Source organism: Cebus imitator, unplaced genomic scaffold, assembly GCF_001604975.1.
Source record: "Cebus imitator isolate Cc_AM_T3 unplaced genomic scaffold, Cebus_imitator-1.0 Scaffold384, whole genome shotgun sequence".
NCBI classification, from domain to species: Eukaryota; Metazoa; Chordata; class Mammalia; order Primates; family Cebidae; genus Cebus; species Cebus imitator.
In genome coordinates, this window is record NW_016107699.1 from 472,775 (window position 1) to 496,330 (window position 23,556).

General features: G+C 55.7%; 1 protein-coding gene across 1 annotated transcript in view; it reads left to right on the plus strand.

The window, feature by feature from the left end:
• Window positions 1-23,556, plus strand: part of KCNQ1 (potassium voltage-gated channel subfamily Q member 1) — a 392,318-nt gene that overhangs the window by 75,630 nt on the left and 293,132 nt on the right. Inside the window, exon 2 of the mRNA XM_017507721.2 lies at window positions 1,875-1,965. Coding sequence (XP_017363210.1) covers window positions 1,875-1,965 — 91 coding nt within the window. The remainder of the gene's footprint in view (window positions 1-1,874; window positions 1,966-23,556) is intronic.

A 23,556-nucleotide genomic window follows, 5' to 3' on the forward strand; every position in this document is an offset into this window, starting at 1 on the left:
TCTTCTAGGCTGGGCAGCAGCAGGTACAGTGGGCCTGAGGTGGGCTGGGCCAGGCACGGTCAGGACTGGCAACAAGGGCCGGGAGGAGCTGGGGTGGTCTGGAGCCATTGTGATACCATGCTGGGGGGTGACATTGAGGGTTCACTGACTGGCAGGGTATGTGGGCTAGGGGCGCCAAGGGCGGAGGTGGGCACCACGGTCAGGGGGAGATGAGGATAGATGGGCAGGGTGCAGACAGGGGCTGGCTGGGGTTGGCTCTGCGGGTAGAGCTGGCCAGTGTGGGCAGGATGGGGTGTCGCTGAGGAAGTGGTGGCTGCAGCGGGACTGTGGCTCTGGGGAGGGAGGAACCCAGGAAGGGGGCCTGAGCCGGGTCGTTGGCTGAGTGAGTCCTCAAGTGCCTTTGGGTAGGGCTGCCAGAGGTCTGGAAAGGATTGCCCTGCCCACGGGAGCTTGTGGAGCTGGCCCCAGAGCCCCAGCTCCCTTAGAATCCTCTGTGCATGGGAGGATGAGCTAGGTCAGGCCGTGCAGGAGGGTAGCCTGCTTACTGTGGGCTCTGGGGACCTGGAGAGGGTGGGCCGGACTGTGTGCATCTGGACAGGTGGGAGAGGATGGGTTCTGGGTGCAGCCGAGTGCGGGGGGTTGGGAGGAAGGCAATGCAGGAGGCCCCCTGGCTGCCCTGGGTGGGTTAGAAGAACTCGGGATGGCAGGACCTCAGGGTGGGTTAGAAGAACTCGGGATGGCAGGACCTCAGGGTGGGTTAGAAGAACTCGGGATGGCAGGACCTCAGGGAGGGGAGGAGCCTGGGCAACCTATGCTGGCACCCCCAGGGTCTGTGTGGGTCTCCCGGGGACCTTGGAGCCATGTGGCCGCTTCCTGGCTGTCCTGTCGCTGGGGACCCATGGGGGTCCTTGGAGTCTCCCCTGAGGCGGGAGGAAGGCGGGGCAGGCCCTGGAGGGTGCGTTTGCAGAGGCAGCAGCTCCTTATCTTTACGGTTCCGGGGATCAAAGCAGGCGGCCCGTCTGTTCTCCGCGCGCCCACAGAGTGTTGGCCCCAGGGTGGGGCTCTGTACCTTCCCTTTCATGGGTTCTCTGGCCCTGGGGAGGAGGAAGTAAAACCACATGAGAGCGGCCCACAGCCTGCAGCCTCAAGGCCCCTCTGCCAACCAGACACCTGGTGCAGATGTCAGGACCCTCCCCGGTGGGCTGGCTTCTGTGCTGTGACCACCAGCACCCCCGCCCTGGGCCTTCCACTCCTGGGCAGGAGGCCTCTGACTATGCTCTGGAAGTGAGCTGTAAAATCAGCTGTGCCGAGATGCAATTCCACGCCATGTTTCACTTACAGAAAGTGGGCCCCTCGTGGCTCCAGGACACTCAGCGTTGTGTGGCCATCACCGCCATCTGCATCTAGAGTGTTTATCCCGCCCTGGGGCAGCCACCAGACTGCTTTCTGTTTCTGTGGCTCTGGCTGTCCTGGGTGTAGCCACATGGCAGGTGGTCAGCAGGCAGTCACCTGTCTGTGTCTGGCCTTGGCACCATGTTTCCAGGGCCTGTCCATGTGGCAGCATGTGTTGGTGCCTCGTGCCTTCCCACGATGGGCCAGCATCCCTTGTGCGGACCTACCTTGAGTGTGTGCTCAGCTAAAGGACAACTGCATTTTCGCAGCACTGTCTGTTCCTACCCCGGGACGGGGCTGAGGCCGGGGCCCCTCCGCTGCTCCCCAGGTGCATCAGTAGGGTGGGCTGAGGCGTGGAGCTGACCGCCGTGGGGTGGGCCGAGGCTGTGGAACTGACCGCCGTGGGGTGGGCCGAGGCGTGGAACTGACCGCCGTGGGGTGGGCCGAGGCGTGGAACTGACAGCCATGTCCCTGTCTTGCAGCTTCCTCATTGTCCTGGTCTGCCTCATCTTCAGCGTGCTGTCCACCATCGAGCAGTATGCCGCCCTGGCTACGGGCACCCTCTTCTGGATGGTATGTAGTATCCGAGGGCACGGCTGGATGTCATGCTGCCTGGTGGCTGGCATCTGCCTGGCACTGATCCCATCAGGTGGGGCAGAGCCGCTCCCGGCCCCTTGCTCACATGTTGGCCCTGCCCTGATACACAGTGGGGACACCTCCCCAGCACCCACACTTGCCAAGTGACTTGGGATGTGTTTGCCACAGGCGAGGGGGCAAGGACTGAGAGGAGCCTGGAGCTGGCGATCTGAAAGGGCTTCCTAGAGAGGGGCTTCCAAGCTTGGCTGAAAGGAAGGAGGATACAGGGTGGAGTTGGAGGTGTGGGTAGCAGAGGCCTGCCCGAGCCTTCATCCACAGTGTCCCTGGGGTCTGGTGACTCCTGCTCCTGGGTTATGGCTGGCACACGGGCCCTGAAGGTGTCCCAGAAGCAGCCCCCACCCCAGGCACCTGGGTGGTCCCTTCCGTCAGCCTGAGAGGCACTCTGTGTAGTGTCACTGGCGGGAGTGTCCTGGACTGGGGGCAGGAATGTTCCCGAGCTGGGGGCAGTGCCTGCCTCGGCACACGGTCCTTCCTCAGGCCTTTGCTGGGTTCTGAGTGCCCTGTGTCTTCCTCCCTGCGGGTGAGGGCTGCCACCACTAGCCGCGTCATGCCTGCGTGCCCAGAAGCAGTGAAGGAAAGGTAGTGAACACCACTGCTGAAGCCATTGTGAGAGGACCCAGGGGCCCGGCGGGACAGGCTCCCCTGGCCAGGAAGACAGCACCGAAAAGAAGCATGAAACCAGTGACCCTGGAGGTGCCCAGGGTAGCTTGAGGATCCAGGGAATTTCCAACCCCCATGCCCTGGACCTGGGCCGTTGTCAGCTCCTTTCTCTGAGGGTGGGGTGCACCGCACGGCTGTCAGTTCCACGGCCTCGGCCCACCACACGGCGGTCAGGACTCCTCTCCTCTCCAAGACAGGGCTGGGGACAGGTCCCCAGATACCCCTCAACTTGAGCAGGCCCAGCTGTGGCAAGGAGGCCTGGAGCGACTGGCTGTAGGTGGGGTTGCTCCACGCTGTGCCGTTTCTGCTGGCCGGGCACTGGGAGCAGGACGAGGCTGGCTCACGGCCTGGGGGGAAACCTCAAAGTTGATCTGGCTGTGAGGCTACCCGGAAGGCGGGGTGCAGGGGACCAGCTATGTCTGGAGCCCACGGGGTCCCCATGGAAGCCGCCTGAGTGTGGGCCGTGGGCAGCGCACGGGCTCCGGCAGGACCCGGTCCAGCAGCTCTCCTTGGTCCAGCTTTGCTGTTTTCCGGTCTTGTCGTGGAATATTCCCAGTGTCTGCAAAGGAAGAGAGTCACGGACTCAGCTCCCAGCGCATACAGGCGGATCTGGGCTGGCTTCGTGCTGCTTTTCAGTGCTATGTCTTCCTGGCCAGGGGAGCCTGCCCCACGGGGCTCCCGAGTCCTCTTGTGATGGCTTCAGCGGTGGCATCTGCCTTATTTCTAGGGAGTCAACTTTACCTTTCCTTCGTTGCTTCTGGAGCTCGGGCCGTAGCTGAGTGCGGAGAAATTCACCTTCCCTGACCAGGTTAACTGTGTGCGCTCCACTGTGGCTGGGAGCTTCCTGGTATGGGGTGTGAGGCCCAGGCCGGTTGTCCTTCCCTGGCTTCCCAGTTCTTCCCGTGCCATGCCTTCCACAGTCCATCGGTCCTGCCTGGCTGGAGGGCCCGTCTTCTCTGTAACCCAGAGGTCCAGGGGCAGTAGGAAGGGTCTGCTTTGGGGTTTTCAATTCTGTCCCACTGGACTTTCCCCTCACCAGGGCCCTCCCAGCTTGGCTCTCCCGTACTAAAGTCGGTCTCACGGTGTCGTTTTGCGCCTCTGCAGGGTTGGCTTTTTCAGGGGTTTCCTGGTGGCGCTTGCAGCCTTGCTTTTCCCAGTGAACTTTGCCATCACCTCGTCCAGCCCTGGGAGGAAACGTGATGGGGGTGGATGGATGAATCTGGGGGACCGACATCTCCTTGGACCCCAAGAGCGGGGCGTGCCTGTGCATGGGTAGTGTTTTATGGTTTCATTATGGAGGTGTCCGTCAGTTTTTGTTGAGTCTCTTCCTGATAATAATAATGTTGGTGATAGTAAGTTGTTATTGTTGCAATCACATGGCGAGTCTCTGGTCTGTCTGTCTTCCAGGCACTCTGGCGTCTGTGAAAGCCATTGATTTCTGCCACAGGCTGTGGCCCCACTTCTCATGGCTGTGGTCACAGAAGCTTTCCCCTCTGTCCTTTGTATTCTTTTGGGTTTCCAGATAAGGGATGTCTGCCAGGAGGGCAGATTGCTGCTTGGCTCTGTCCAGAGCTGGGGGTGGTGTCTGCGGCCAGCCAGCCCCTGGACAGGGGAGATGCGTCTCCCGTGCTTAGGAGGGGTCCTTCAGGGCTGATGTCTGGTGTGGCTTTACAGTGACCATGTGGATTCTGGTCAGGGGTCTTTCCTGCTCCTGCTGGTGAGCGGCCCGCCTTGCCGTCCTGGAACAAACCCCCTTGGTCCTGACATGTGAGTTTCATGTCCCATCACATTGTCCCCTCATACTTCATTCAGACTTTCGCACTGCCCCCGTGACGTGGGGTCAGTGTATCGTCTTGCGGTGCCATCTTTGTTGCAGCGAGGCCATCTTTCACCCTCAGGGCAACGTCCAGTGGCCTTGGCAGCCTGGGCCTCACCTTTTATGGTGTCCGCATGGCATCTGTCCTCTTCACCCACCATAGACCTGGCTCTCAGGTGAGCATCCCACCGAGTCGCTGGAGGTCAGTGTCCTGCCCCGGCCAGCTGACAAGTTTAGCTCACCTGCAGGAGTGGCCATGGCATGTCCTTTGCTGGTTCTGCCATGGGGGCTGGGTTTATGGGGGGTCCCTGACCTGGTACTTTTCCCTGGAGGGCCTGGGGCCCAGGATGCCAGTGGTTCCCAGGCTGTGAGAGCCGGGCTGCCAACCATTGCCCTGGAGGGTCTCTGTGTGAGGCACCATGCACCTTTGCAGACATATGCACATGTGGACGTGTGGCTGTGTGGGCATGCACGTGTTTACCTGTGGGTGCGGCTGTGTGTTGCAGTGTGCGTCTGTATCTGAGTATGTAGGTAAGTGTGCATACATGTGCGCATGTGGGGGCTTTAATGCATGTTTGGCTCTGTTTCAATGTGCATCCATGTGTGCACGTGTGTATCTGAGCATGTGCGTACACATGTGTGAATGTGGCCAAATATAGGCCCATTATACTGTGCACCTGTGAGTACGTATTATATGTTTATGTGTGGCTGTGTTGTGTGTAGTCATGTATAGATATGTGTTGCTGTGTGTGCATACATGTGTGTATATACATGCGTTCATGCCTGTGCCATGCATGAGACATGAGACTCTGCCTGTCCTGTCCCTCGTGCACTACAGGCTTGGATCTGGGTGCTTAGCCCCTTACCCCCTGAGCGACCTGGGACTTGCTTGGTTTTAAATGGCACCCCGGTGCTGACGTGAGCCCACCCTGGTGCCCCTGCCCAGCCAGGGCCTGTAGCACCAAAGCTCCTGAGTTCAGGTCCCCACTTCCTGGGTGGTCATCTCCCGCGCGGCTGGGAGGGTGAAACCCAGAGAGGCCTGCACCCAGGCCCAACCTGCAGAGACCTTCAAACATGCCCTGGGCTGCACGTGCCCGACTCAGCCCTAGAATCACCAGCAGCGCCCCAAGGTCCCTGTGTGGCATCTAAACCAGGCGGGGGACAGGGTCATAGAGCAGAGCAGGTAGTGTTGCCCCCCAGGATGCAGCCCTGCCCAGGCAGGAGGGCAGACCCTGGATTTCAAGGCACAGGGCTGGGCCTTGCTCCCAAGGGCAAGGGGGCCTCATCCCGGCAGCCCTGCCCACTGTCCACCCATCCCTGGGGTCTGTGCGCCACCTGGTGGCTCTTTGCTGAACTGTGGCCATGGATCTCTGGTCAGCAGGGGCCAGGCCTTTCAGTGGCTTGCAGCTCCCTTCTCTCAGTCCGGCTGCCTCCCTGGCACCCCTCACGTGTCACCAGGTGGTCCCTGCATACAGCGGCTGGAGAGGACTTTCTAAGACAAAAACCTGATCGTTCCAGAAGCTCCTGTGGTGTTTGGGATACATTCCCCAAGGTGCCCACATTCAGGCCTGTCACCCACAACACTACCCCCCACCTCCCCCAGCCTGGGCTCCCTCGCTCCAGGCCAAGCCTGGGACATTCCTGGCTGCCCCAGGGCCTTTGCGCATGCTCTGCCCTGGGCCTGGCTGTCCTCGGGAGCGTCAGCACTCAGCCTCTTGTCAGGTTTCAGGCCTCTGCTTGGCGGCCACCACCTTCACACCATCCCCATCGACCTGCCCTGTTCTGGGTTGGGGGGGGTCTCTGGGGGGCCTCAGGCCATTCCACGCTCCCCCAGGGTGGGACCCCATGGCCGCGCTCACCCCACAGACTTCGCATGGCACTTCCTGGCTGTGTGTGTTCTTCCCTCCATCAAGTCTGTTGGCCAGAGCTGCCTCACGGGGACACGCCAGCTTGATGTGTGCTCCCGGCCTCAGCAGCCCCTGCACAATGTGGGTGTGGGAGACGCCTGCCCTGCCACTCACCTCACCACGCTTCCCAGTGGGCTCTGGAAGCACTGGCCTCGTGGAGACAAACCCTTCAAGGGAATTTGAGAGTCCAGCTGTCACTCAGTCATGGCCACGGTGAGGGCACACTGGGGACACAGCAGAGAGTGAGGCAGCCGGGGGTCCTGGTCTTGAGAGGCGGATGTGCAGACCCGTCAAAGGCAGAGCTGAGACGGAGACGTGGGGCTCTGGGTGGGGAGCATCTGCAGGGACAGTGACCATGTGCTTGGAGGAGGGGGTGCGCAGGTGGGCGGGGCGCCATGGGAAGAAGGTAAGTAGGTGCTGGTGGGACAGGCCGGGACCCCTTCCAGGGCCATGGAGCTCAGAGCACAGGCCGAAGTTGGGGGACTTCCCGGGGAAGGGCCTGACAGCAGGTTTCCGAGGCTTTGGGCCTGGAAGAGTGAGGATGACTGTTGGGTTCTTGATTCTAGCAGAGAGGGGCTGTGCAGGGGTGCAGGCAGGACGGCTGGGGGCGCCGGGGGAGGCCAAGAAACAAAAGTGTTTGCAGCCCCTGGGGCCAGGCGGTAGGGGCGCCGGGAGACGCCAGGGGGCACTCGTGTTACGTGCAACTCCGGAGCTGCTGCCCGGGCCAAGGAGTGCTGAGCCGGGGAGCCCAAACCACAGCCTTGGGGAACCCAGGAGGGGTCGGCGGGGTGCGGGACCCACGTGGCGATTCTGAGAGCACGATGTTTAAACGCTGGGGGAAGCGGTGATCAACGCAGTGTGTTCCCAGGGAGCCCCTGCCTTCTCGTTTCCTTTGCTACGCCCAGCTTTGCAGTGCCAGAAAGCTGTTATCTCGGAACGGCGAAGGAAACCCCAGCGCGGCCTCGGAGGGATTAGGCATTCTGCTGAACCAGGGATATGCGGTGGGCCTGAAAAAGCCATTTTGGGAGGAATCTGGTCTCGGCCGGGGTCCGGCCGGCACCGCCCGGGATTGCAGGGCAGGGAGATTTGCTCACAGCCTCCCAGGGAGGAGAGCTACTGCCTGGGCTGCAAAGAGGGCCCCAACCTGCCTTCTGAACTCAGAGGCGGCTGTGTGTGCGTGTACATGCATGTGCACATCTGTGTGGACGTGTCAAAGTGCCACACGTGTGCATGTGTGCACCCAGTGTACGTGTGCGCGCTTGTAGGTGGCTCCGTGAGCACACGTGTACACATATGCCTGGTGTGTGCGCGCACGGGTGTCTGACGTGTGTGTGCTGTGCGTGCTCTTGCCTGGGAAGGAGTTCCCGGTTTGGGTGGCTCTCCTGTTTCTCACCGAGGCCGGCTGCTGCCAGAAACTGCCCCCCTGTTCCCTGCAATAGGAGCCCCTTCCCTGGCCCAGGTGAGGGCCTGGCTTTTGTCTCCAGGATCACGGCTTTTTTCAAATCCCACACAAAGAGAGAGGCGCTCAAAAGCACAACACAAACACGGCTGGTCCGTGCCTTTGGTGGTGAGCATACCAGGGAATTGTCCTGCAATGCTTGTGGTTAAAAAACCCCGTGAGCTGCGGCCCCAGAGGCCTAGGGGATGAGGTCATCGCTGCGGCTTCCTCCCCTCTGCTGAGGCTCCCTCTGCCCCGCCCGGTGGCCCACCCCTCCCGCCAGCTGGAGCCTCCACTGCTGGGGTTTCTGCTGCCCCTTCAGCACACAGCAAGGCCTCAGTTTCTCAGCAGCAAAGCAAGAGCCTGTGGGGATTCTCTGGGCCTCCGTGACAGCCCTGGGTGCCCCACTCTCTGCGGAACAAGGTCAGGTCCTGTTGGATCCTGTCCTGAGCGCCCTGGCCTCCACTTGCCCCCAGCAGGGCACCCGCAGGCCCGCAGGTCCCCACCTGGTGTTTACCACCTGGGACCCGCAGCTGCCCGGATGGGGAGCCTGCTGTGCGCGTGGCCTTCGGCGCTTTCCCGCAGTGCCTTTGCTGCCGCTGCCTGCCGGGAACAGACACAGAGGTGAAAGCACCTTTGCCCGGGTTGGGGAACCGGTGGGTGACTCAGGATTTCCCTCAACCAACCCCAAGGTCTGATTCCCTCTGCAGCTGCTGGCGCTAGAGGTTCTCCTGCCTGCCCCACCCTGCTTGGTGAGCTCCTGTGGGTCTGATGAAGCCCTGTCCCACATGCTTGCTTCAGGGGCGACTCCCCGCTGGACTGGTTGCCCAGAAACAGGGGTACCCACTCCCTCCTCGGGGCTGCAGGGCGCTCTGGGAAGAGTCGCGTCCCCCTGCGGGACTGTGGGCGTGCTTGCCTCTTTGTCCCTGTCACTTGGGAGCTGCCCAGCCAAGACCGGTCCCCACCGCCTAGGCCGCTGTGAGGCTTCAGAATGCAGTTCTCATCTCCCCGGCGGGGCTGTTTCTGCCTGCATTTGTTCAGCCAGCAAAGCTTTATTAAGCACCCACTGTGTGCCAGGTTCTCTGTGCAAGCAGACCACGGGCTAGTGAAAGGCAGGGCCGGACTGGGATCCTGCACCCCCAGACCCTCACTGCAGGGCCTCGTGTCTGTGCGGGCGGGGACCCTGGATCCTATCTGCCCCGAGCCCCTGGAGCTGGCCCAGAGGGCTTGACAGATGTGGACCCTCACTCTGCGCAGCCCCCAGGGCACCGGGCAGCCTGCAGCTCTACGCAGCCACACTGGAGGTCACTGCCCGTGAAACTGTAGGAGGAAGTTCTCACTCCTCTGCCCTGAGACCCTGTGTGGAGCCCAGCCCAGGGAGACAGCAGATCTTGGGGCCTGTTCAGGGAGGAAGGACGCTGGCCTGCAGGCTTCAGGCGGGTAGGGCTAGCGACGGTGAACGTGGACCAGGGGCAGGTGGTGCAGGGCAGGCCCCAGTGTCTCTCTGGGATCAGGGAGGTCATACCGGGGCAGTTGGGGGCACCCGACTGGGCTGAGCTTCAGCTGCCACCCAGGTTCAGCTGCCAAGCCTCCTCCTGGGTCAGGGTTGAGCCCTGATGTCCCAGCACGAGTTCCAAGAGCAAAGGCTCAGAATCTGCCGAGCGGGACCTGAAGCCGCTGGCCTTCAGGGACAGGAGATATGACATGGCCGGCTCTCCAGAGCCTGGTGCTGGTGGCTGAGAATCCCCGAAGGCAGATGCCTCCTGCATTCCCCCTTAGCGACACTGAAGCTGTGGAAATCTCTGTCCGCTAGGAGCTCCCAGTCCTGGGGAGGCCTGTGACACCCACTGCGGCCTCTCAGAGCCCTGTGGCGTCTCTCATGTCCATCACCCGCTCTGTGCCCGAAAGAGGGCGGCCAGGTGACTCGTGCCCCCTAAGGACCCGGGACCAGGCCCCCTGCCTCTGTGAAGCCATCCAAGTGTCTCCTTTCTGAGGCCGCTTTACTGGGCGTAGGATCGGCCTTGCTTTGGGGGCTGTTTGGGAGAGGAACCGCAGTGTTGCTGCCCCCTGGATGGGCATCCTGCATCGAGTGCTCTGCTTCGGGATGTGGGTGCACAGTGGGGGGCGGGGCTGCTGCTGAAGCCGCAGTCTGAGAGCCTGGGGCCCACGGGGCACGGCATGAAGACATGGTGGCTCGGCCTTTCAGGTGGCTTGGTCTAACCTCCCTGGCCACACGCTCTGCCCAGCACACCCACTGCTGTCCGCAGACACCCAGCCCCACACGCAGACCATGCAGCGACGGGGGTGCTGAAGGAAGGCTGGCCTGCTCCCTGCCCAAGATGGGAGCTCAGGCCCAGGGCAGGGCAGCAGGGGCGCTCAGCTGGGCCTGTGGCTCCACAGTGTCGAGGGATTCTAGAAATTTCCGGCTGTGCCAGGCTGCAGCAGAGACTCCAACCCCACCAGGCTTCCTGTACTTGGTGATAAACACATCATCCACACTGCCTGCGGCTCTTACAGGAGTCTCTCGTGCGCCACTGCTCAACCCCCGAGAGTTACGGAAGGAAGAGAAGCTGGGTGGGTGCCCTGAGTGCCTTCCCTGCTGTGCTTGTTAGAATAGAGGCTGGCGCTGCGCTGCCACACCCCACGTGGTGGCTGGGAGGGCTCAGCAGTGGCCTGGCCCTCCGGTGCCGAGGACCTGGGGAGACATGCTGAGCCCTCCCAGCGAGACATTGAGGGTCAGGAGGGCACAATATGCTTTTGAGGCCGCCCGCTGCGGCTTCTCAGGACCTCCCTCTCTCAGGGAACCCAGCAGAGCTGGCTTGGGCCACAGCAGCGGCTTCCCAGCCCGCACTTCAAACCCATGCCGCGCGTGGGTCTCCCTCCCTGCCAGCCTCTGGCCTGCCAGAGGGACTGCAGGGCCCACCTCCTGCCCACGTGGGTTGGGAGAGTACACCCAGGCTGCGTAATGGGGGACCCCAGGCTGGGCAGCTTAAACAATGGAGGTGGCCCTCTCACAGCTCTGGAAGATGGAGGGCCGAGACCCAGGTGTGGGCAGGGCTGGCTCTTCTGAGGCCTCTGCCAGCTTCTGGGGTGGCTGGTGACGTGGGTCTTTTGTCTTCTAGATGTAGCTCCCCAGTCCCTCCCTTTACCTCACAGGGCATCCTCTGTGTGTGTCTGCAGCCACGTTTCTCCTCTGTGTAAGGACACCAGTCTTACTGGATTGGAGGCCACCCTGCTCTACTGTGACCCCTCCTAACTAATTCCACCTGCAGGGGCCCCTTTCCACACAAAATACTGGGGATTAGGGCTTCATCATATGAATTTGAGGGCACCTCAGGGGTCTACAAACCATGGCCCACAGAGTGGCTGCCTGTGCATGTAAATAAAGCTTTATTAGCACACGGCCCTGCATACTTGAGGGCCTAATGCCTCTGGCTGCGTGTGCAATGGTAGATTTGAGTGCTGCTACCAAGGCCATGCAGCCCACAGGGCCTAAGATCCCTGCTGTCTGACCTTCCGGGAAAGTCAAGCTATTTATTTAACAGGATAATTTTTGAAAGAGCAGTTGCTAGGGGCATTTAGACTTGCATTTAAATTAGCGGCAATTTTATTTTCTGGGAAGATGGAAGTGGGAGAGTGTGTGCCCTGGGCCAACCCTCCATGCCCTGTGCTTGTACAGCGCCCAGGCCGGTTCATGGCCTTTGGGTTTCGCAGGCTGTCTCTTTCTTCCTGGGTGTTTGGATTTTGATTTAATCTCAGGCTTGTCAGTACGAGCAGCCCCCAGCCTCTGCCAGGTTCTTGGTGGTTCTCATCTCCCATGTGCTCTGCAAGCTTCTCTCTGTATGCGAAGATACCTATATGGGTTTTGTTGGGTTTTTGTTATCTTTTTTTTTTTTTTTTTTTTGAATAAACTGGGTTTTTCTATTTAATTGTTATCTTATTGAAAAATTAAATTCACTTCTCTGCCACACAAAGATTTATTTAAAATAGTTCTGGAGTCGAGGCTGCGAGTTAAAGACCATCCTAGAAAACACAGTGACACCCTATCTCTACAAAATAATTTTTTGAGACACAGAGAGAGTCTTGCTGTGCTGCCCAGGTTGGAGTGCCAGTGGCATACTTGTGGCTCCCGCAGCCTCGGCCTCCTGGGCTCACGTGTTCCCACCTCAGCCTCCTGAGCAGCTGGGACTATGGGTGCGTGCCACCACGCCCAGCTAATTTTTGTATCTTTTGTAGAGATGGGGTTTCGCCATGTTACCCAGGCTGGTCTTGAACTCCTGAGCTCAAGCAATCCTCCCGCCTCGGCCAACCCACCCAAAGTGCTGGGATTACAGGCATGAGCCACCGCACCCAGCCTGCTTCATTTTTATCCCGAGACATTTGAGAGTATGTTGGAGACAGTGTGACCCTTTCTCCCTACAAAGCCCGTGCATATCCTCTGGAATGAGGACCTTCAGCTTAGCCAGGGTGTGCGGCTCGTAGGACACCACCATCCATTTCGCAGCCTGCGTTCAACGCTCAGCGCTCCTCCCGGTGAGCGTGGCTGGTTTCTCCTCATTGCCTGTGGCTGTCACACGGTTTTGGCTTCTTTGACCTGGCGCAGCCCGGCCCGGCCCTCCCTTCATGGTCTCTCTCCTGTGTAGGGGAGGGTGGTGGACGTGGAGACTTGGGGACAGTCCCCTGGCCCCAAGGATGGTGTGTGGACAAGCTGGAGGGCTCACAGCCCCCTCTGTGAGGCCTGGGGCAAAGGCAGCAGGGCAGGCTGTCTCCGCCACAGTGGACGTCGCCGAGGCCCCAGCCGGGTCTCCTGTCTGTCCCAGGACCGAGGTTGACAGGGTTTGGGTTGGCTGCGTTCCTGTCTGAAGGCAGCTGCTTGGGAGGAGGACAGCTGACATTCCTTCATGCAAAATCTGCTCGCGGGAGAGCTGTGAAAGTGGGAATCCTGGGCTGGGACCGGAACATTCTCCGAGAATTCGGGGCCTTGTGTGTGGAGGGGCCCTATGGTGAATCGTTTTCTGTAACAAAGACTTCCTCTGTGCAGCCAACACCCGGGCCTCCCTTATCTTTCGCAGGCCAGAATTGTCATATATATCAAGTTTGTTCAGAACAAGATGGGGTGGGGTAGGGGCGCTGAGGGGCCTGGGGCAGGAGGTAAAGGAAACTGCAAGATTTTTTTTAAACATTCCCGAAAAACACGTAACCCGATCCTGTCCAGGCGGTTTGTAAGAATCAGGCTGACACCCCTGGGCCAGGATCCGGGAACTGCCAGACAGCGTCTTTCCTCCAGGGAGGCTGAGCAGAGGGAAGGCAGTGAGCCCACTGGGTTTGAGGAGCTGGGGCTTTGAGGGGGGCCCTCTCAGCCTGGGGTGCTCCGGCCAGGGGTGGGGCAGCCGAGGCATGAGGGGCGATGGCCCATCTGCAGCCCGTGGTCCCTCTGGAGGGCAGGCTGCCTTTCCCCATTGCCCCTGCATCAGAACACCTCCTCCAGATCTCTGCCGGGTGCTGCCCGGGGCCCTGCACCCCTTGAAGGAAAAGGGGAGGGGGGCCTGGCTTGTGCTTGGTAGCAAGTCCTCTTGAGCCCCAGGAAGACCCCATCATGGCCAGGTAGACGCCCCCACCCGCTGCTGCCTGGAGAGTCTGGGGCCCTGTTGGCTCATTCCATTGTCTTCCTGTTTTCAAGCCACAGGAGTGCGATCTTTCCGGAACGCTGAGTGGCTGGAGGAACGGGCTCATGCTAGGCAGTCGCTGTCCTCTTAGATGATACCTGACGTCTTTGCAGGAGCCCTGGTGAGAGACCCCAGGGACAGCAGGGCCCCCTCGTCCCTCTGTGTGACACACAGCAAGCATGAAACCCTGTGTGGACTCCACCACCGCAGCCCGGGAGCCGAGCCGATGGCTGTGCTGGCCATACTGAATGTCCCTCATCCCACCAGCCCCCAGGAGAGGCTAGTGGGAAGGAACGCTGGGGTGGCCCCATCTCCCTCTAGGGCAGGAGGAACCAGGAAGCCAAACCCAGCCAGGTGCCTGCCTGGCAGCCAGCACTCCCCATCCCCCCCGCCCAGCGCCTGGCGTGTGTGGCACGCGTGGCCTCCACGTCTCTCTCCCCAGAGCCTGGCGTGTGTGGCACGCGTGGCCTCCACGTCTCTCTCCCCAGTGCCTGGCGTGCATGGTACACGTGGTCTCCACGTCTCTCTCCCCAGTGCCTGGCGTGCATGGTACATGTGGTCTCCACGTCTCTCTCCCCAGTGCCTGGCGTGCATGGTACACATGGTCTCCACGTCTCTCTCCCCAGCGCCTGGCATGTGTGGCACACATGGTCTCCATGTCTCTCTCCCCAGTGCCTGGCATGCGTGGCACGCGTGGTCTCCACATTCTCTCCCCAGTGCCTGGCATGCGTGGCACGCGTGGCCTTCACGTCTCTCTCCCCAGTGCCTGGCGTGCATGGTACACGTGGTCTCCACGTCTCTCTCTCCAGTGCCTGGCGTGCGTGGCACGCGTGGTCTCCACGTCTCTCTCCCCAGTGCCACGTGTCTGGGTGGTCTCTAGCTCCCCCCACCACACTCGCTTCTCTTTCTCCTCTTTTTAGAAATTGTGATGATTCAGCTCCACATTGGTAATGAGAGAGCCAGTGGCCTGGGCTCGGGCACAGGCACAGTTGAGGCTGAGCAGGGTGCCTGCAGGCTCTGCCAGGGTTGGGGCTCAGCCTGGGCAGGGGCTCCGTGTCAGGCCTTACTGGAGCAGGAGCCCCCGGCCACTGGAAGGTGGTGACTGCATGAGGACAGGGGTGGGGGGGACCCTCAGGCGCCCGGCTGTTGGAGGGAACCCCTCCCCCCGCCCCACCATGGCGTTCTGCTCTCTGCAGCACTGAGTCGGGTTGGAAGCTGCATCCCTTGTGAAGGGTGGCCACTGCTCCTAGCTCTACCAGGCCAGTTCCCGTGTTTTCTCTCCTGCCTTCCACATAGTCCAGGACAAAAGTCAGACCTTGGTCGGGGGGCGCGCCGGCTGCAGGGGCCCTCGGGCTTCTCCATTCGGGTTTAGTGGGATTAGAGTGTGCGGCCGTGGGGACAGGTGTTTCCTTTATGTTCTGCCTGAGGGCTGGAAAGAGCCTCATCAGTGAGTGCCACGTTCGGTGGGGGTCTCTGTTGCAGGGGAGCTGGGGGGCCGGGTTGGGTTAGGTCCTTGTTTTCACATCTGACCCTGGCCAGCTGGAGAGCCTCGCTTGAAGCACAGAGCAGCTGACACAACACAACAGGACGGGCTGAGCAGGCCGGGTGCGGGCGGGCATGGGGGGGCTGGCACCGGCACTGCACTGGGGCTCCCGGGGGCTGTCAGGGAAGCCGTTGGGGACAATAGGATACGCCCTGTGCGGCCTGCTGGCCATGGGGTACTGCACATTGGGGTCCCCCCGCTGTGCCGCTGGATGAGGGGGTAGCCCAAAGGCTCCTCTGACCCTGGGCAGCAGTCTGGGAAGGGGCCTGGGCAGGTGCCAGGGGAACCCCCTAAGGCATCACATTCAGATAAGTTCTAATCACGTTCTTGGCTTCCCGGGTCACACAGAACAAAAACCAGAGGCCCCGGCCATGCACCACTGAAGCGTGTCATTGTGTGACTTTGCAGGTGGGGAGACGGGCTCAGCGCGGCCTCACGGGGTCAGGAGCTGCAGCTCGAGCACCTTGGACCCAGCCCCCTGCTTCATGGAGCTGAGCTCTGGGCCAGGTCTAGACAGCTCTTCCCATGAAATTTTCTGTCTCCCAGGTGTAAAACTGTGACCAACGGGGATGGCTGGTGGGGCGCAAGGGGTGCCTGGGGCCAGGGGCTGCCAGCAGCCTCTTCAGTAGCTTGTGGGAGATGCTCTGAACCCCAAGGTCTGCTCCAGCTGGCCTCAGGAGGCCTTTAGGTGTCTTTACGACCCTGGCAATTCGGGGCAATAGTCTCCCCAAACATGCAGTCTCAACTTCTGGCCACTGGGAAGGTGTGTTCTGGACCTCTGGCCTTAACAGCTTCCTGCCCTCTAGGGTGGCAGTGGGCGGCCTGGAACTGGCTGTGAACGGACTGCATTTGGATTTTCAGTGGAGCCAATCCCTGCCTGGCCGAGAAAAGACCTGGGCGGTTGTGAGCTGGTAGTGAGGTTTCTAGACTTGGTTATGGTCTAGGTCGTTGAAGTAGGGGGTCGAAAACACCCTGGTCCAGCCCAGATGCCTGATGGAGACCAGGACGTCCGGGCACACACGCACAGACATATGCGCATGGATGGGCATGTGGACACATGCACACACAGGCACCTGTGTGGACATACTCACGTGTGTGTGCATGTTCAGGCTCATGCACGTGCCTGCACACACACATGCACACGTGCACACTCAGCCCTGGGCCTCAGCAGGCAGGGAGCGAGACCCCCTGGGGCCACGTTCCATTTGCACATTGAATCCAGGAACTGTCAGCATGGGAAGGCTGGATGAGAACAAAATGTCAAGTGTGTGCCGAGGCGCAGGCCAGCCCCTTTCCTGGCGGGGCGATGATCTGGTCAGTTTCCGAGCCCCGTGTGCTGAGAATAATTTGTGCATTCAGAGCAGCCTTTGGTGGGGAACCTGGGGGAAGGGCAGCGTCTTTATTTCATTTTAGCTTACTTCAGTGGGGCCTGTGTCTCTTCTCGCTGATCATTCTCCGAAACTGGCTGGGGAGGGTCGGTGACGGCTGCTGTCCTCGGGCGCGGGGACCAAACTGGGCTCTGTTCTTTGGTCAGTTCTCAGTGTTGCCCCCCGGGCGAGGTCCCTGAACCTGGCGGTGGCTACAAACGCCCGGGATTGAGGACAAAGCTATGGGGACGCTTTGTTTTCGGGATACTCGTGTGCAGGGCTTGGTCCCCGCCGTGAGGATCCTCTGAATGTTCCCAGAAAAGCCCCCTTCTGCTCAAGTTCTCTTGCTTCATCTCGGGCTCAGGTGTTTTGGTTTTTTTTAAGTGAGGACATCTGTTAGACCACTTAGGAGTTCTGGAATCTTTGGAAAACCTCCCTCATCCTGGGAGTTTGTAAGAATTTGTAGTTTCTCCCTAGTGTTCATGGAGTCCCTGTCACAGGCACTGAGGCCTGGGTTCTGTGGCTGGTCCTTGAAAAGACATCAGCTAAGGGGGTTTGAGGGGGCAGCCGGCAGCCTCTGGAGGCGTCCACACCCCTCCCATGGAAGGCCAGCGTGGAGCTGCAGCATGGGGCCCCTGGCTTGGGGTGGGTCTCAGAGGCTGTTGCTGCGCCCCAAGTGACTCCTCCCTCCACGGCCCTGGAGCCTGGGATTGCAGAAAGACCCCCACACCTTGCTGGAGAAACTCCAGGTTATGGGGGGATCCAGACCCCCGAGACTTTCCAATGGGTTCACACACATCCCCAGTCGTCTCTGAACCTGTTTCCTCATGTGCAAAATTCAGGTCATACCAGGGCCTCAGTTCCCAGGGGCTGTGCAGAGTTTGGGACAGAGTAGGGGGACATTCAGCACAAAGGTTCTCTGTCCAGAGCCAATGGCCAAGAGGGCAAAAGGTGGACGATGCCTCCTGCCCTGGTGGGGGGAGGGGAAGAGGTGCTGGGGAAGCAGGTGTGCAGGGCCCCATGCCCACCAAAGGCGCACTAATTGCGAAGGAGGGGCCTCCGTCAGGAACCGCCGTGGTCTTGGTTTTATTTATTCTGCTCACTGAAACAAAAAATCAGCTTTGTGGAAGTATAATTGGCATAGAGTAGACGGCCTTGTTTAAAATTTGACAAATCTGGATGTGGGTATGTACCACGGAACCATCACCACAATTGGGACAGCAGGCACATCCGTCACCCCCAGTAGCCATTGCTGCCCCCTCCTCTGCTGCTCTCGGCTCTGGAGGGGACCGCTGGTCTGTCTTGTCAGCTTAGATGGTTGACGTTTTCTGGGGCTTGCTGTCAGTGGAATTATACATGTGTGTGTGTGTGTGTGTATGTGTGTGTGTGTTTGTGTGTGTGTCTGTGTGTGTGCGTGTGTGCGCGTGCATGTTTGTGTGTATATGTGTGTGAGTGTGTGTGTGTGTGTGTGTGTGTGTGTGTGTGTGTGTCTCTCCCATTACTTCGCATTTGAGAGCCGTCCAGGCTGTGGCATGTAATAATTCATCCTTTTTCGTTGCTGAGCCATATCCTGTTGTGTGGACACGTCGCAGTCTGCTTATCCGTTTGTGTGCTGGTGGACTCTGTGTAAAAGTCTTTGTAGGGACTTTTATTTCCTTTCTTCATGAGTAAATACCTAGGAATAGAATGGTTGGATAATATGGTGGGTGTATATTTTTAACTTTTTAAGAAATGGACTGACTCATCAACTCTTGATATGGCCAGTCATTTTCGTGTTAGCCGGTCTGAGGTGTGCGTGGCACCCCATGGTGGTTTTAACTTTCATTTTCTAATGACCAGTGATGTGGAATATCTTTTCACGTGTTTCATTGGCATCCAGGGAACGTCTTTGGTGACGTATCTTTTTAAATGTTTCACCCATTATAAAATTGGGTTGTTTGTCACCTTACGAAGTTGTCAAAGTTCTTTATATCTTCTGGTTACGTAGATACTTCTTTTACACACAGATTCTCTAGTTGGTGGCTTTCCTTTTATTTAGTGGTATCTTTTTTTTTTTTTTTTTTTTTTTTTTTTTTTTTTTTTTTTTTTTTTTTTTTTTTTTTTTTTTGAGACTGGGTCATGCACTGTAGTCAGGCCAGCATGTAGTGGCGTGAACATAGCTCACTGCAACCTCGAACTCCTGGCCTCCAAGGATCCTCCCACCTCAGCCTCCCAAGTAGCTGGGACTATAGGCATGTGCCACCACAACTGGCTAACTTTTTACATTTCTTGTCTCACATTGTTTGCCCAGGCTGGTCTCAGCCTCCTGGCCTCAAGGAGGCCTGACCTCCTGCCTTGGCCTCCCAAAGTGCTGGAATTACAGGTGTGAGCCATTGCACCAGGCCCAATAGTATCTTTTAAAGACCAAACATTTTCAATTTTATGAAGTCAAATGTATTGCTTTTTCCTTTTAAATATTTTTCATGCTTTTCACATTATATTTAAGAAATGTTTACCAAACACCTAGTTACTAAGATTTCCTGCTGGTAGTTTCATAGTCTTTCTGCTTATATTTAGGCCTAGGATGCATTTTGAATGAATTTTTCTATGTCATGTAAAACATAGGTGGAGATTCATGTGGTTTTTCTTATGGATGGCTGGTCCAGTGCCATTTGTTGAAAAGAGCATCCTTTGTCCATTGAATCATCTTGACTCCTTTTAAAAGGTTCAATTTATCACAAAAGTGTCTCTTTCTGGACTCTCTGCTGTGATCCATTGATCTGTCTTTGTGCCAGTCACACACTGGGATTGTTACAGCTCTATAAGGCGGCTTAAAAGAAGTTCAGGGAATTTATCCAACTTTATTTTGCTTTTTCAAGTTGTTTTGATTGTTCTGGGTCCTTTGCATTTACATAAAAATTTTGGAAGCTGCTTACCAATTTTTACAAAGAAGCCTGGTAGAATTTTGTTTGGGGTTACATTAAACCTAAAGATTAACATGGGAGAATTGACATCTTACCAATATTGAATCCTCTGATATCTCATATGTGTATATTTGATATCTCTTATACATTTAAGGGTTATATATCTCATATATATGAGGTTATACACCACTTCGATTTTTAACTTCTGTCAGAGACGTTTTGTAGTTTTTAGTATATAGATCTTATACATCTTTTGTGAAATGCCTAAGTATTTCATATTTTTATGCTCTTGTCCACGGTATTCTAATTTAGAACTGAAATTCATTTTGGCAAATTTATCTTGAATCTTGCAACCTTTCTAAACTCACTTGTTTGTTCCAGTGGCTTTTGAAAAAATGAATTCCATCGATTTCCTTACATTAATCCTGTTTTCTGAAAGTAGACAGTTTTGCCTCTTCTTTTCAAATGTGGAGGCCTATTTGTTTCTTTTTCTTGCCTGATTGCACTGGGTAGCTCATCCACTATAATGTCCAGTAGAAGTGGTCGTTAGTGCGTCCCCAGCCTTAAAAGAAACACATCGTCATTCACCATCAAGGGTGATGTTGGCTCTGGGTTTCCATAGATATCTTTACCATGTTAAAGAAACGTCACCTCTAGTACTGTTGCTCTGTTGCTGAGAGTTTTCAATATGAATGAGCGTTAAATTTTGCCAAATGCTGTTTTATACATCTTTTAATATGATCATGTGGTTCTTCAGTCTGTTAATATGGTAAATTATACTGATTCATATTCACAGGTTAAACCTTGTATTCCTGGATAAGCCCCACTTGGTCATGTTGTATTGTTCTTTTTGTATATCGCTGGACTTGTTAAAATTTCGCTAACAACTTTTGTATCTAGGTTTGTGAGGGATATTGTCTATATGTTTTCTTGTAACGTCTTTAGCTTTGTGATTAGAGTAAGGCTGGTATGAGGGAATGAGCTGGGGAGTGTTCTATCTCCCTTTTACAGGAGTTTGTGTAGAATTGCGCTTATTTCTTCCCTCTGTGTCTGGTGGACTCCATCAGGAAAGCTGTTTAGGTAGGCCTGGACCTCCCTTGATGAGGAGATTGTTAACTAGATTTGAAATTTACCTAATCGTTGCATTCAGGTGATTGATTGCTTCTTGAGCGGGCTTTGGTATTTTGTGTGTTTGAAAGAATATGTTCATTAAATTTATTGGTATAAAGTTGTTCAGAATATTCTGTTATTTACCGTTTAAACAGCTACAGAATGGGTAGCAATGTCCTCTCTCGTTCCTGATATTGATAGTTTGTGCCTCTGTCTTTGTTTGTGTAATCAGTCAGCTCAAGTTTTAGCAATGTTATGGATCCCAAAGAATCAGCTTTTGGTTTCATTAATTTTTGTCTTTTTGGTTATTTGATTAATTTCTTTTTAATTATTTTATTCTGCTTACTTAGTTTTAATTTGCTCTCCTTTTGACAGTTTTTTAAGCTGGAAGCTGTGGTCATTGGTTAAAGATCGTTTTTCCTTTCTAATACAGGCACTTGGTGTTATAAATTTCTCTCCCTTTAGTTATATCCACAAATTTTGTGTTTTTTTTAATCCCATTTAAAATATTTTCTAATTTCTTTTTTAATTTCTTCTTTGGTATATGCATATTTAAGTGTATCTAAAACATTTAGGGATTTTCAAGATACCTTTCTGTTACTGACTTTTACTTTAATTCATTTATGGCTATAGAAAATACTTAATAGAATTTGCTCTCTTAAAATATATTAAGACTTGATTTATGGCCCAGAATATGATCTATCTTGGTGAATACTCCATTGTGCACTTGGAAAGAGTGTGTACTGCCGTTGCAGAGAGGACTGTTCTCTAAATGTCGACGAGACGAATGTGGCTGATGGCATTGTCCACGTCTGCGTTAGTCAGGAGACAGACTTACTGAGTTTGTATCTGCTTGTTCTATTAATTCTTGAGAGAGGGATGTGAGAATTTCCAACTATATTTGTGGATTTGTCTCTTTGTTCTGTAGTTCTAGTAGTTTTTGTTTAATGTGGTTTTTTTTTCGCTTTTGTCGTTAAAAACATTTACATTCTTTATTTTTCATTTTCGTGCACACACAGTAGATATACATATTTATGGAGTACATATGATATTTCCATACAAGCACACCATGTGTTCGGTGTATTCTGAAGCTTTGTTCTTGCATTAGCATTTAGGATTGTTATGTCCTCTTGAGAAATCAACACGTTTGTCATCATGAAACTGCCTCTTCATCCCTGGTCACTTGGCTTGTTCTGAAATCTGCTTTGTCTGAATTAATATAGTTATTCTGGCTTTTTATTTTTATCATTGTTATGGTATATATTTTATTCATTTACATTTAAACCATTTGTGTGTTTAGACTGAAAACATGTTTTTCATATGAAGCATGTAGTTGAGTGTTATTTTGTGAGTCAAACTGTTTTCCTCCTAATAAGTAAACCTAATTCGCATTTATTTGTATAACTGGCATTCTTGGTCTCCACTCGATCATTGTCTTTTATAATTTTGTGTATTTTGCCATGGTTGCTGTGGTAGTTTTCTTTTTTAAAAACATTTGGGTAATTATAGGTTTGTATTATTTATTTATTTATTTAATTTTGGGGAGACAGTTTTACTCTGTTGCCCAAGCTGGGGTGCAGTGGCATCGTCTTCCTCACTGCAGCCCCCACCTCCCAGGGTTTAAGCGATTGCCATGCCTCTGCCTCCCAAGTAGCTGGGATTACAGGCATGCACCACCATTCTGGCTAATTTTTTTGTATTATTAGTGGAGACAGTGTTTCACCATGTTGGCCAGGCTGGACTTGAACTCCTCACCTCAAGTAATCTGCCCACCTCGGCCTTCCAAAGTGCACCCAGCCTGTGTTTTTGTCCTAATAATTGCCTTTATACTTAAGCCTTTTTAAGTTTCTTTAGTCCCTGGTTTCTCCTTTAACCCTTTACTGTCTGGCTTACTGTTTTTATTGATCTGCCTTAACTCCCCCTTTGTGCCTATACCACAAACAATAAGGTGATTCCATTTCTATCTTTTATAAGTTCAGACCCCCAAAACCTTGGATGGCCTGCTGACAACTTAGAGGGTAAGAAATGATGAGTGACGTGGAAGGGGAGAGCAGCAGTTTTCCGTGGAGCGGCCGGGTGGCGTTGGTGAGCAGGGACTGCAAGTCTCTGTATGGAGGTGAAGGTCCAGATGTTGGGGTTTCAGGGGCAACCATTCCTGGCAGAGAGCATGACACATACCAAGACCCAGACGGGGCATGTGCCTGGGACCAGTGGAGGGAGCTGTGTTGAGCCCATAGCATTCAGAGACAGGAGAGCAGGGAGTGGCAGGGATGAGGTCAGGGAGGTGGCAGGACGTGGTGAGGGCTTCGGGCAACGCTGAGGGGACTTAGGGTTTTGCTCTGCATGACAGGAGCATGCAGCCTGGCTTGGTGTGACTCAGACCTAACACCGCCGCTCTGACTGGTAGAGGCCAGGCCCAGGATATGGTGGCAGCTCAGACCTGAGGTCCCAGGGTCACGCATCTTTGTCCTGACTGCACGTGTCTCTTGAGCATAGAAACACAGGTAGAAAGATCGTGGCTTCTTCCAGGGAGGTAGGTTGAGAAGGTCTTTTGCTGTTGGCATCAGGTTTTGTTTCTCAAAGTCTGCATCAAGCGTGGCAGAAGAAAACATAGCAGAGCATGGGACACTTCCAGTGAGCGTGCCACACAGCCCAGAGGGTGGGTTCCTCCTCCTAAGCACCTGGGGTGGGAAAAAGAGGTGTTCTGTGTGCCGCGTGGGCAGCCCTGGGCTCCCCAGGGCCTGGTGTGGGGATCCCTGGCAGGCCATGGAGGTGAGTAGCAGCACATGGCCCCCAGTCATGAGTACCCACTGGCCCTATGCACCTCCTTCCCGGTGGTTGGCCCTGGGTAGCAGAGAGACGGCTGGGCAGAGCACACCCCTCCTTTAACCCTTTACTAATCTAAGGCTTTTCCTTCTGCACCACTCAATCTGGGGGCTTCAGCCCCCTGCCCACCGCCCAGACCACCCAGCATAAGCCAGGCATAGGAGCAGGAAGGAGAACCAGCTCTACCTCCAGTAGACTTGGAGCCGGGGAGGCCAGGGTGCAGGAGACTGTTTGGACCCCAGAACTGAGTCCCAATGTGGAGAGCTCAGAT